Genomic DNA, 13,631 nt, shown 5'->3' with positions numbered 1-13,631 from the left:
TCGGTGCGCGGTTAGAATTCTAGCAGAGAGTGGGATCGTTTATATCGATAGGGTTCCCGGTCATGTCGCCATGAGACGTGTTGTCTAATAGGTATGAGCGTATTTTCTTAATTGGTCCAGCTGAAGGCATGGACCTAGGCTTCTAGGATCAAGGATAGACTTCCGTACGTGACCGATTCGTAATCGCGTGCACGATGGCATTTTTGTAGGTTCCCGCTGAGACCGCGTTTGAGAATGTGTGAGTGTTAAGACGTTCACTATCACCATCTTTGTTGACCCAGCTGAAGGCGGGTGTAGAATGGCAGTATAGGACTCGAAAAGAAGAAATAAAGGACAATATATGAGAGACGTAATAGATTAGATAGGTACAAGATACAGCTGAATTTATGATCATCACATGAAAGACATACATTAGTACTGAGAATTGGGCCCTAAACCCACATTGTATATTATTTGACCATGGCAGTGGATAATAAAGGTCGCCAAGTTAAGTACTAAAATTGATCACAATGTAGCTTAACTAAAAAGAAAATAATCGTATCCCAAGTTTATGTGATATAATCACTGTAATACTGCTTTGGTGGAAAAGCCCCCGGACCACATCAAGGTACAGTATCATGCCGAGGGCGTAACTCTAACAAAGAGTTCATGTTATAAAAATGTCAAGGGTCACAAAAACTTTTCAGAAATTTTTATCTGAATGTAAAATTTTTAAAAGGCATTTCGATGCGTTGCCTCTCGTCTCTTAAGCATTGAGTTCTTTATGGTTGATTCCTAAAAAAAATACATTTAGAAAACCAGAAGAACAGCTCATGCTTCAAAGAAGGGAACATTCATCTTTATTTAAACAAAAATTTCGCATGAAAATTTTGTGGGAATTACGGTATATCAAGTATTATAAGCTCTGAGAGCAATTCCTTCGACGTTTTTATTATTTTCGGTTGTGATGCCCTACTAATAAAATTTAAGCGTTCAATCGAAGTTATTAAGACTGTTTTGAAATACTAAGGCTTGTGGCAGCTCTTTCCTATTTTATTCAATCATTAAGCATCGAAGCCTGTCGATGACGACGAAAACATAGGTTGATGTTAGCACATTTTTCACTCAATGCTGAGTAAAGAAGCCAATACGTGGTACAGCAGTTTTTGCTGAATGAAAGGTTCTTCCTGGCGTGTTCAGTGTTCATTGCAAATAATATGACATGGCAAAAGTGAGAATATAACATTGAATCATTTCGTCTTATTAATATGTTCATTAATCAATATCACTGCTTTAAAGGATACTTTCATTGTTATATTGTTAGCAATAACGATTTATTGCGTCTTATGCAATACTTTCTTTCGAAATGACGCCTATTTTTTGAAACTTGATAAAAAAAGACAGCTCATGTTTCAAAAAATGAAAATTGTGAAAAGGACTCACAATACACAATCTCATGCATTGCTTTCCCAAAATAAAAAATTTTGAAGCAGATTCCAATGTTTTTCCAGATTATGACATAATGACCCAAATGCCAAACGACGTTCAAAATGTGGTGCACTTTTTTTATTTTGTTAAATTGATGTAAAACCCTGTGCCGTTAATGTTTTCGGTCCACCAAAACCTCGAAATCAGGTTGTAAATTTCGGTACTCGATCACTCGCGGATCAACAATACAAAAACACTACTCATCAAAATTGACAAACACCAATAAATTTGATTGAAGTTTATTGCCCCTATTCCGAGTAGGATGCCGACTCACGTCACGACGGATAATGAATCATAGCATGTTTGTCTCCTGTTTGCGGCTACCGACCAACCGCGGCATGCTATGTTTCTCAAAAAGCTATCAACTTTAATTTCGTATATAGGTAGGCTCCTCGCAGTGCAGTCACAGGCTGTGAATGAACAACAACAACATTCCATATCTGGAAGTGGGACAATGAACGACGGAGGACATCCCTGCTTGGCTGAGGGCGATGCGAGTTTCGATGCTGAGACGATTGGTTTAGAGCGCTGCTCAGCCACGCTATGACCGCCGGGGATGACCTTAACCCACAGCGTGCTGGTGATTCGGTTCAGGAAATCCTTTCTGTTGGCGATCGTATTAAATCAAAACGAAGTCAGTAAAACAATTGTACTTTTACAGTTGGAGGCGGTATAATGATTACCGATTTATTACGATTACTGCAGCTACTTACTGATGAAAAAAACCAAGCAAAACAAGTTCAACCATTAGCAACGGTGATAGCGACGTACTAATTTGCGTCAAAACTTGTCAACTTTGGCGTGGGTTGCGCTTAATGGTAAATGCACTGACCGCTGCGCAATTGTGACTTCTTTCGAATTTAAAGCTTGATCTGAAAAGCAGCGTATGAATGACTCTGTGTGCAAAATTCCATCTCCAAAGCAATCGCCCGCCCGCTTGCTGTCAATCAGTTTTGCGTGGGGGACTGCGCGATGGTCATTCCGGGCGTGCAAGGAAAACAAAGATTCTTCCACAGCCTACTACTATTACTACTTGAAAACGACGCTCTACTGATTGAGGTTCAAATCAAAACTCAACGAGCGTTGATTGAGTGAGACAAAAATCGATGTAAATCAAGAATCATTCGATTAGGATGGAATTTATTACCCAGTGTCGTAACAGCTAAGATGGGTACGGGCAAGAACCGTGTTTGGGCAGTTCAACAGCTGTGCCACGGCCGTGGCATAAATTGCTTAATAAATGGCTAATTTATGTATTTATTAAAAAGGATTACCTACACGGTTGAATGCGAAGTAAAAGATTTTCCGGTTTCCGTTGTATGATGACCAGCATATTCACCATTTTTTTGACGTTTCGGTTATCACCTCTGTCGAGGTTTGATTTCATTCATTTGAGTTAATTACTAATTATGAGACTTCGACTACCCAAAAACCATAATTCATACGCAGTACAACTTCCGCGGGACTATCAAATGTCATAAATCGAAAAAAATTCTCGCCCCATTAACTCACATCGCACCGAATTCTTAAGTGCTCTGTTTTCATTGTAAAACCACGCAAGCGTCAAGAAGCATCAGGTCAGTCAGTAACTTGGCACTCGCCTCCTACGATTAACTTGAACAACGGCGCACTCGTTTCAGAATGGCCATTCTTTTTACTGCTTGTTTTGATCGATTCGGGGTTGGTAAAGTATTTTTTTTCGAATCGTTCACATATAGGAAATTTGAATTTTAATGGTCAGTGTACAGGTACTACCGATCTGACGGTAGTTGATTAAATTTTTATGGTGTTTTGATTGGCGTTGATGACATTCAATGAATTCTGACGCCCAAATGTTTGAACTTTTCTGTCTTCAATTAAAATTTGTTTTTGTTGTATTTACTATTATTGAAATACTTATTCAATCTGTAATTGTTCTGAAAAGATTATGTATTTGGCCACACTAATCTAGAGTAGTTCAGATAGATAAGGTCGGACGGGAAGCGAACAACAAAAAGTAATATTCAGACAATAGACATATAACTGAATAGAAATAATTCTCTATAAACTATGCATCTCACTGCACAACGAACCTATCATAGTTGGTTGCACCTAGCACCGACAAATGACCGTGTGTTTCCTACTTTATTATGTAAAACGTAGGAGTTCTGCGGTTGCTTTGATGTGAAACCAAGGGCTAGGTCATATGGTTAAGGGGATACTGACGCAACGTGCCTTCCATTCGAAGCATTTAGCTATAAAATGTCCCACTGTTTCTTTGCAAATTAATAACGCGTGTGCATATATTTAGGCTGAAGCTAATCTAAATACTCAAACAGAAATATTTGAATTTAGTGTCTATCTGGCGACCATGTCGGTCTGCGACAATACTGATGAGACGCAGGCGTAAATTCCCATAATTACAAAAATGAGTAGTTTGGTTGGAAATGCCTAACAATGCAAAGTCGCTTTTCTTTAAAAATATTTGATATTAGTTGTATTATTTCGCAAATGTAACCCCTTAATCCATCGGACTATAATTAATTCAGAACGCTGCTAATTGTCACTGTCGGAACGGTGATCGTGCATGTCGTTGCGGTGAATAGTGCCCAACATGTCAGATGGTTTATTCTGGGTAGATTGAAAAAAAAACTTGAATAAATTTTTTCCTGAAGAAAAACTTGTTTTCGTCGTAAGTTGGCAATTTTTGGTACATCTGCTTCAAATCGTCACTGTATACAATCATCAATTCTCGAAAGGCGGAGAGAACTTTGATTAGTGTCGCGACCATATCTGGTCATTGTAACAACTGTGAACTCAAGAATACTCCTTGTACCGGTGTTGTAGCATTCCATACGAGGCGAACTTCCTGAGGCCTCTACGGATTCTGACGGTGACGGTGATTCGAAAATATTAGACGCGTTCGGAAGCAGTATTGGTCAGTTTTTCGGTGATAGCGAAATGTGATTTGATGTTTAAAATTTTAATTTTCGAGTTCTTGATTTCCAATTTTAGAATTATAGATTCAAAATGCAAAAAAACAATTCCCATTTTAAAAATAACAGATTCGTTTCACGTTTTAGTTCTTAGAACATTAAATTTCCTGGTTTGGTTCAGCTTTTCCATTTTTCAAATGCTATAACCCCTAAACAGAGGACGTTCTAAAATATTCCAATAGCCTTCGTTGGATTAACGATGTTCAACAGCTAATTTGTCAGACTGTCGTCAATCAGTGAAAACGCATAGTTCTGATACTGGTAGAAAAGTACAAATATATAAAATTATTTTGGGGTTTAAAAGCTTACACATAAGACGACAAAGATTCCATTCAAGTAACATGAATTCGTAGCCGCTATCAAAATTAGTTTCCTCGATGTACATTGAACTCCGTGCGCAGAATTAATTCAAGGATATTGTTAATAAATTCCACGGAAAACTGGATCTACAGTTTGAAAGAAACCTGTGAATTTCCATTCAATTAGATGTAATAAAAAGCATCCATTGAATATAACGGAATGTAACATGTCATGCCAGAGAAGTGGATCACATGGCACATGGAACGCTTTGGAAGTCATATCTATCAATTTTCAAGAGAGATAAAAATAGCCCGTATGCAACTATCAAGTCATTCAAGAAAAATATCAAATATTCGAGATTAATCTAGTTTGAGAAAGCCTACAGTATTTACTTACTTCAAGTTACCGGCAGGAAAATTTCCGCATAACATGAGGAACGAGCCAATCGATTCATTATCTTCTGATTTCTTATTATGAATCGTTAGAAATCGTATCCCGCTCCTTCGAAAACCGTTTCTCACAAATTTTCATTTCCACACAAACACTATTCACATACTCTGCTTTAAAAAAAAGAAGCTATTAATACTATAACACAATTTTTCGCAACATTTCTGGCCACCCGATCTCGCAATACGCAACCGACTACATAGAAAACAAACACTTAATTTCCTCTACCTCGCAACGACACAACCTACTGCGATGACGCTCACGAGAGGCAGCTTTTTGCTCCACAGCTCGCTTCTTCACTTCCGAAAGCGACAGCACCACAGACAGCTCCGCGCATGATTGAACGTGTCGCGCGTTCAAAATGGTGTTTTTCTGCGCCGATATTTCGCAAACTTTAACACTGCTTTTAATCACAACACTTTACTCTGCTTTTTGGCAACGAATTTTGATTCTTCTGCCACATCTTTTTTTACCCATAGCACACATTAAACACTGCGAAGTGGAAAGCAGCAATTCCTTCACTGCACTGTGGTTGGATACTAGAATCCGCGACGAGTGAAACGCACTGTTTTCCGTACGAGAAAAAAAAACATCCGAAACATTACGCACGATAGTTGTAAACTGTGATAACTGATCTACGAAATTTGCTAGAAAACCGGGTGGATGAGGACTGTTCCTCCGGAACCGAACCGTAACGCGATAGCTGATGAACTGAACGAAAAAACATCGATAGGGCGATGTGCAGCGCATTGAGTGACTGAGCGTGTGTTTGTGCACTCTGCATAGTCGCGCACGCAGATGATCAAGGGAAGCGAGCAGAGTTGCCAGATTATTTGGTTGATTATCTGTATTATTATAATAAAAAAAACTTCTGTTTAACATAATATTTCATATCATTGCTGTTGTTTAAAATTTACTTCTCGGTTCTTGTTTTCATTTAGTGGCTGCCAGTGGCTGTTTTTGTTTAGTCTAATCAGCTTAAGCCTTTTTTCGTTGGGTGTGATACATTTCTTTTTATTGTCGTAGTCCAGTTATGATAGGACTCCAATTAGTTTTTTAGAGCTGTGATTTCCCACTTTGTCAGTTTCGTTTTAAGGGCACTCGATGAGACCCCACAGAATGGTTCTGGACCGATAAAACTAGTGGAAAACCCTCTTCTTGCTATTCATCAGCCTTTTCATTCCCTGAAACCCCACAATGTTCTGGAATTCAGTATAAATTGACATGATTTTTCTCGTCAATCGTTCATTTTTGGCCCATCTCCATAGAACAGCACGGACGGAGACTACAGCTATGATAAAAAGTGTTTCTTGGGAATCAATGGTGAAAGTTCCATCGTCCATCTTCACACTATCTATCTCATCTGTATTTTTGAGAGAGGTTTTTGTGGTTTCGCAACGACGGGAGTTTGTTCAACCCGCTCGCACATCAGTCTCCAACTCTTTCTTCGAGATTTCCTAATTTCTACGTTATAAGTCGAAAGAGAATTCTTGTACTCATCCAGTCCGGTTGAACAGTTTCCTAGTAACTTTTCTGAGCTTTTCTATGATTTTGTTCCACCTTATTGGATGTGAATAGATACGGAAGGTAGAATTTCTACACTAAACAATACACGAAGATATAATCCGAAATAAAGTTGGTAACCGAAGCCCATGAACGCGCAAGCACCATCGGACTCTTCTATTGATCGTTCCGTTCTATCTGCCCTTTTCTCATTCTGGATCCGAAAGTGTGCTCGTGCACACCGTTGCACACAGGCAGAAATTTGTACAAGTGCGTGCTGCTGGTTCAATGAGAAGTCGAAAGATGGTGTTGGAGTCACCAGAAAGCTGTTGCCGATGATTTGTTCGTGGAATTTGACAGTGGGATATCTTGTAGTACGCCACCTTTGCTTTGAGCAAGCTTAGACTGATAGAGTCTGAAGGGGAATGGTTACTAAAGGTGAAAATGGAGCTTTATCTCGAGAAAGTGACCTACTTACAGCTACATCATGTCTGTAATTGTGTACTGTTACTGTGTTCAGAAGTTTAGCTCAGGCGGAAAAATTCATAGTGAAAAATAACATAACCCAACGTCGCGCACTAGACCAGACTACATTAGTAGATGTCGAAATGTGGAGAAGTGGAATTCATTACGAATGATACTTAGAGAAAGCTTTCTACTGGCATAGTAACAGAACTTATTAGGCACAGTCTGGTTTCTCATCTTGCTCAGTTCAGACAGGACAGGACATGCAATCAAATTTACCCGTGCGCCGCTTTGTCTATTTACAAATGCAATCATTGATTCCTTCTACCTAGTGCGTGAAACGTGAACAAACAATGAGTGCCAATGCAAAAGAAGTACGTTGTACGTTGACGTTTCGGCCTAAAAAAGCGTTTCATAGGGTGATTGCCACTCGCTTACCTGCTACATATGGCTATTTTCTATCTAATATATATTTCTTGCACGAATGTATATTGTTGAACGTCTTTTTCGAACATTCCAGTGAAATTGTCATGTCTCTACATTTAAAGTTAACCGAGCAAAAATGCGCCATACAGCGAAGACCCGTTTTTATCAGCCCCCTTGGCTAATTTTGGGTTGACAAAATGGGAACAATAACAAAACATATTTGTTTATTTCTTTTCAATAAACCGAAGTTGTAATAATGTTCCTCTTCAATCCCAAGACATAACCTTATAACCCTGTCTGGTTGACAAAATTAGGTAAAAGAAATCGATAAAATGGGGGGCCGATAAAAACGGGTCTTCTATGTATTTCAAAACTTGTAGGACCTACAAGGTTAATATCTTCAGGAGATATACATATAATTATCTGACATACAACTGTGTCGTACACACCATCTTCCTATCTCGTACCAGTAAAAAGTTGATAATAGCGCCACCCTTTTTCCCATTTTTTGTTAACAAACTGTTAAGTTAATTTGTTAATTATTTCAACGGCATTTAATTAGCAAGGGACCGTAAGGTGAAGTATATTTTCAATATTAGGAGCCATCGTACTCAAGGAAGAGCAAGGAGATGAAGGAAGTTTGTTTAGAAAAACGTGAAAGGATCATATGAGCAAGCTTAGAGTTTCCCGGTGACTTAACTCTTTGTCTGCTACCGCAGGAGTCAGGATCTTTTGCCATTAGAAATGCGAATTACCTGAGTCTGCGTCATATTCGGACGAGCGTAAAGTAACTTGTTACTTCACGCTATCGGAACCGACAAAAAGTTAAGTCACGGAAAACTTCCACACTAAGCTTTTTACGACGTTGAAACTCATAGAATGAGCTAGTTTTTGCCCTCTCTTATTGCCTGCCAAGGTGTTTTGTTACATAAACTAACAGATAACAGTCGACTTTCTCATCTCTCATAGAGCAGAAGCTAAAACTCGCTAGGCTAGCGACTAATTTTACCTACCGCTTTTTTGTTTGTCCACAGCTCAAAGAGTGTTACTATGTTTTAATGACGCGTTTTTTGATCTGCGGCACACGCTAATCGCAGAATGATTGAGAAAAATCCTTTTTCATTTACAGAAGGCGTTACATTTACGTCCGTCGTGATTTGTATGGGATTTACAGTATAATTTTTATGCACCTAAAGATCATCTTACAGGAAGTTAGACGTTCATCGGCCAAGCGGTATGTCAACAATATGAAGGTTGGCTGGTTTGGATAAAACTTCTTCCTGTTATGCCATTTGATAACGCAAAAGAGGCCCTTGATAAATCAGGATCTAGCGTTTTAGAGTGGTGGAGCCCCTGATCGCCACAAGTAACTTTTCAACGTGGAAACGATTGTAACAACCTATGCACTTCGATCCATCTCTAATTTGAAGTGTCGAGATGAGAGTGATCAGTCCTATAGTGGTCCTTTTACTGGCGATATTCACCAAGCAAAAAGTGATGTTTCCTTAGATGAATTGGCATAGTAAAGCCACTACCAAGTGGATGTTTTCTTCGACAAGTCAGTCCTTTCTTGGACGATAACCATAACATCACTAGAATGAAGGAAAAGGCTAGAAAATGTTGGTAATCTGGTAACCTAGCTTATGTTATCAAGTTGCCATTAAAAAATCAACCTTCGAAACCACGAGTCGGTCGTGAACGCTGTGCTGCAGAGATTTTGTATCAGTCGACTTCGAACAACTTTGAAAAAGATTCGGAGAAGTTGTCAGTAGTGCAAAAATCGTGAAACAACTCCAAACTCTCGAGATCACTGACCTACCTTTCAGTTAGGTTGGCTGCATACAAACGGCCATTGTTAGACATAGGAGTAGCTTACTTCGGTTCAATAATGGTCACGGTGGGCAGAAGGTCTGAAAAGCGTTGCTTAACGATACGTGCAATATACAAAGAGATCGTGGACTCCCTTAACACCAGCTCTTGCATAATGACTCTTCGCAACTTCGTAGCCCACAGATAAACCCCACTGGCAGTTTACAGTGATAGAGGAACTATCTTTATAGGTGCGAACAGGGAACTCCACGGCGCAGTGAAAATGGTGAACCAGGACAAGATTGTACACGAGTTTACTACATGTGAGTGTGTCAGTGAAACGAAATCTGATGGAGATGGTTGTGAAACTGGGGGTATCCGAGAAAAAGAACTCCGAATCGTAGGCGATATCATAACTATAGCAGATCCTGCAATTGTTGGCCCAAGGATAAAGTAATCAGAACAGTGGAAAAAGACGGCCAGGCACGAAACAGTCAAAGGAGGTTAGGACCGGACAGCCGTGTCGAAGCAACGGACCCGACACACAGCGAGGGGATTATCAGAGTCACACACTTCCTGAGTCAAGAGAGTATAATCATTTGAGGTGGTGAGTGGGGTAGCTCTTTCTAGTATTTCTGCAAAAGAATGTTTAGAGCGTCTTTTGAAGGATCGCTACAGATTCTTCGGGCTCTGTTTGTACACGGGCCATGATTATACATGACATGAACTCTCCCCACAATAGCGTCACTTTTCAACAATCCCAATGCAAGAGTTATCCTCATGGTTCATTGTCACATCGATTCTTATTGCTAAAATGACACATTTTCTTGTATTTAGTCCAGTGCGACAATGCATGACGCGTGGTATGAACAGCCGAACAGGCGAACGATCCGTTTCGAAGAAGATGTAATTAAGCGCAAAGCAGTCCCGCCAATACGAGTTTGTAGGGACACACAATGTCGTCCCATCTAGTGCGATCGCCTTTCAAAACTTTCACTCACTGAAGCGAAGTCATTCCCGTGATTCAGTAGATCCACGCATAACAAACGCGAATCGGTGATCACACCATCGATTTTAATGTTGTGAGCGGACACGTAGACGCGGTATTCATTCATAAAACATTGGTCGCCACTAATGTCATTTGCTTGCTTGAGACAGAATACTACAGAACACTAGACTGCAATAAGAACGAGTCAGTATCGTGGCTTAGTTGAACGAAATGCGCCGTTTCCAAAATATATTTAATCACATTCAATGTGTCCAAAAAATTAGCATGGATGGGTCCAAAATTAATAAAATCTATGACGTAAAGAAATATCAACGTCATGTTTCTGCCAATTAATAAAAACCCCATTGACAGTTTTTCTCCAATGGTAGTAGTTTTTGAACAGATCAATTGCAAAAAAAACAGACAAGTACAAATTTTTCAACGTGGACGAAAAGCAAGGGGTGAGTCGCTTAGCACAAATCGAATTGTGCTCACAAACAAACAGCGTGGTAGCTTGTGCCGCAACGTGCCACGATGTGCCACGTTGTGCCACGGTGTTCAGTGAAACAAATGCAATGGTTGCTATGATTATTTAACTACACTTTGTTGACAGTTTTTGAGTTGTCAGAAGTGTGCCTCATTGTGCCACACATTGTGGTAATGAGTGAAATGATCGTGTATTATTGTGAATCGTTATCTTATATCGTGTTATCGTAGGTGATTCAGTGTGTATGGCACATTGTTCTAAGCGACTCACCCCTTGACGAAAAGTCACTTTCTCAAGGAGTCTAAAATTGATTGGTAACCCTATTCTTCACAAGATCCCATCGTATTTAAGAGGCTTTTTCCTCCAATAAGAATCACTTTATTTTAGTTCACTTTATTCAGTATTACTCGTATGAAAACGTTATATTTTTGAAATTTTTACCCAATTATAATAAAAAAGTTTATTGGCAATTTACAATTAATAATAAAACCTGGTGAAATAGATCCACTGGCATCGTTTCCGACTCTAACCGGGCCATACTTTACATGTTTATCTTTTATTTACCCAATCGCATAGTTTTGCCTCGCTTCGCCGATTGCAACGCCTACTCTGTGCTTTTATCATTTCGCATTACTATTCATTGATTCCTATTTACAGGGTTAGAAACGTTCCTCGTCGGCTCACAGCGTCTGTCATTGCATTTTTTGTTTTTTTTTGTTATACATATTTGCACATGTCTTATTTTTACGCGCTCGTCAGTCACTCAATTGATTAGTTTTCGCTACAGTAAAGCGCTGTTAAACTTCGGGGTTTCAGTTTCTATTCAGACTCGAAAATTGCCCGAACTGTCGTCACTCATTTGTGAGCAAATTGGGCTGAAGATTGGCAGTGAAATTGACTTCATGACCTCTGCTACTGCTGCTTGGTGTCCGGTTCAGTGGTAGACTTGAAAGTGAATGAGCCTAAAGGTAGGCTATCATCTGTGTTCGTGCGCTGTTGACTGGCTGGCTCATCGTGTCAGTGAGTGGCATGTACAATTAGTCGGAGAGTTGTGATTTAGGCAAAAATACTGGCCAAAATTCATTACTAATTTATCACAAAGGCTTATAGCCTTTGTCGACAAACTCGCCTTTCAATCTGATATAATTCTTCAGCTTGAAATGTTCGCTAATATGAGGAATGACGATGAGATTTGCCCTGTATTTTTCAAGAGAAAACAATCACTGCTGAGGTATAAGGAACAAAATAATTATAAGTCTCCGGAATTAGTACAGTCGTGATTCGCTGGTTGGGCCACACCTCTGTCCAACTAACGAATTTGATTCGTTAGTTGGACCGACTGACAGATGTCAAAAACTCTCCAAAGGAGATGTTAGTAGTGTAATTGCATCTATTGACATCTCTAATAATTGGCAGATTGATTGTCAAAGTAAATTTAACATAAGATTTTGACATTCAGATGCTTTTTAGTTGGACAATGGTCCAACTAGCGGAGGTCCAACTAAAAAGCGGTCCAGTTAAAAAATGTCCAACCAGCGAATCTCGACTGTATTGAATTATGGTTTTTAGAATCTCATAGGACTCAGAAAAAAACAACGGTTAATCTTAATTATGATCGTATTCCTGAAAGTTACGTCAACACAAGAAAAATGTCAGCGTTTCAACAACAAATATTTTCCGAAGGTGAGATGGCACTTGAGAAACGATTTCTCCGGCAAAGTGTGAATCACGCCACTTCCATATCAATTAGAAGCATATTATAAATGCTTAGTCTGTTCTAACTGCCAATTAACTACTACCGGCGACCGCTGGACACAATCGGTTCTTTACGGTCCATTTCCTTTGCCATTTTTGGTTCTCCGTCAGAAAATGAAGCTTGCTAGAGCTCCGGCTGTGGTAGTGGCGTTTCGCACGGAACTCAAGCGTTGGAAGAGTATGGAGTGATCGATGCTAGACACTTATTGATGTTTTATTCAATTTCCAATTTTTGGCCCGTGAATCTGTGAAAAAAAAAAAATGAAACGACAAATCTTAATTTTTATATAATACGAAAAGTAAGATCGCTCTTTTTAAACTACCGTTCTCTCCTTGATTCCAGTATTTTTCTTGTTTGAGTGCAAATACTCAATGTAAACTATTTATTTTCCTCCAAATGACACATCAAAACAGGTCAGTGCCCATAACAACTGCATAGAACTATTATTGAAATCCGATCTGAACTCATTTCCACCAGCCTGCTGTGATAGCAATCATCACGATCTGTCAAACCATGGAAGGGACATTTTTCTTCCACCAGACGTGACCGTCGTTCGATCTAAATAGTGCAAAAAATTCTTCAACTAACAGCATTTTTCTCTCATTCCTTCCACAGATTACGAAACATGGTTCCATTCTGAGCACGTGTGACCGAGGTGCACCCCGAAACAAGTGAAAACAAACAAAACAATAACAGCAAAAAATAAACGAACGAACTGAAAAAAATCTAGGTGCGAAATCGTCGTCGGAATTAACCAGTGACCCACAAAAAGACATGAGTGAACCGAAAAACCTGGTGCCGCCAAATCGAACAACGCCGGGTGCGTCGCGCAGGGCAAAGCGTGGTGCCGGCGATGCTATCGTGACGACGTCGAAGGCGACGCCGGCACCCAACAGCAGCGGCGGCAGCAACAATAACAACAATGCTGGCAAAACTATTGTCGCCGAGCAAAAGTTTGAAGGACTCACGCTTGAAGGCGTCAGCCAGAATTTGGTAAGTCACGATCTT

General features: G+C 39.7%; 1 protein-coding gene across 1 annotated transcript in view; it reads left to right on the top strand.

The window, feature by feature from the left end:
• LOC131689633 (uncharacterized) overlaps positions 1-13,631 on the top strand; it is a 197,564-nt gene that overhangs the window by 31,072 nt on the left and 152,861 nt on the right. Inside the window, exon 3 of the mRNA XM_058974884.1 lies at positions 13,239-13,616. Coding sequence (XP_058830867.1) covers positions 13,398-13,616 — 219 coding nt within the window. The 5' untranslated portion in view covers positions 13,239-13,397. The remainder of the gene's footprint in view (positions 1-13,238; positions 13,617-13,631) is intronic.

The sequence above is a fragment of the Topomyia yanbarensis genome, chromosome 1 (assembly GCF_030247195.1).
Source record: "Topomyia yanbarensis strain Yona2022 chromosome 1, ASM3024719v1, whole genome shotgun sequence".
Lineage (NCBI taxonomy): Eukaryota > Metazoa > Arthropoda > Insecta > Diptera > Culicidae > Topomyia > Topomyia yanbarensis.
This window is presented reverse-complemented; position numbering and strand designations above follow the sequence as displayed.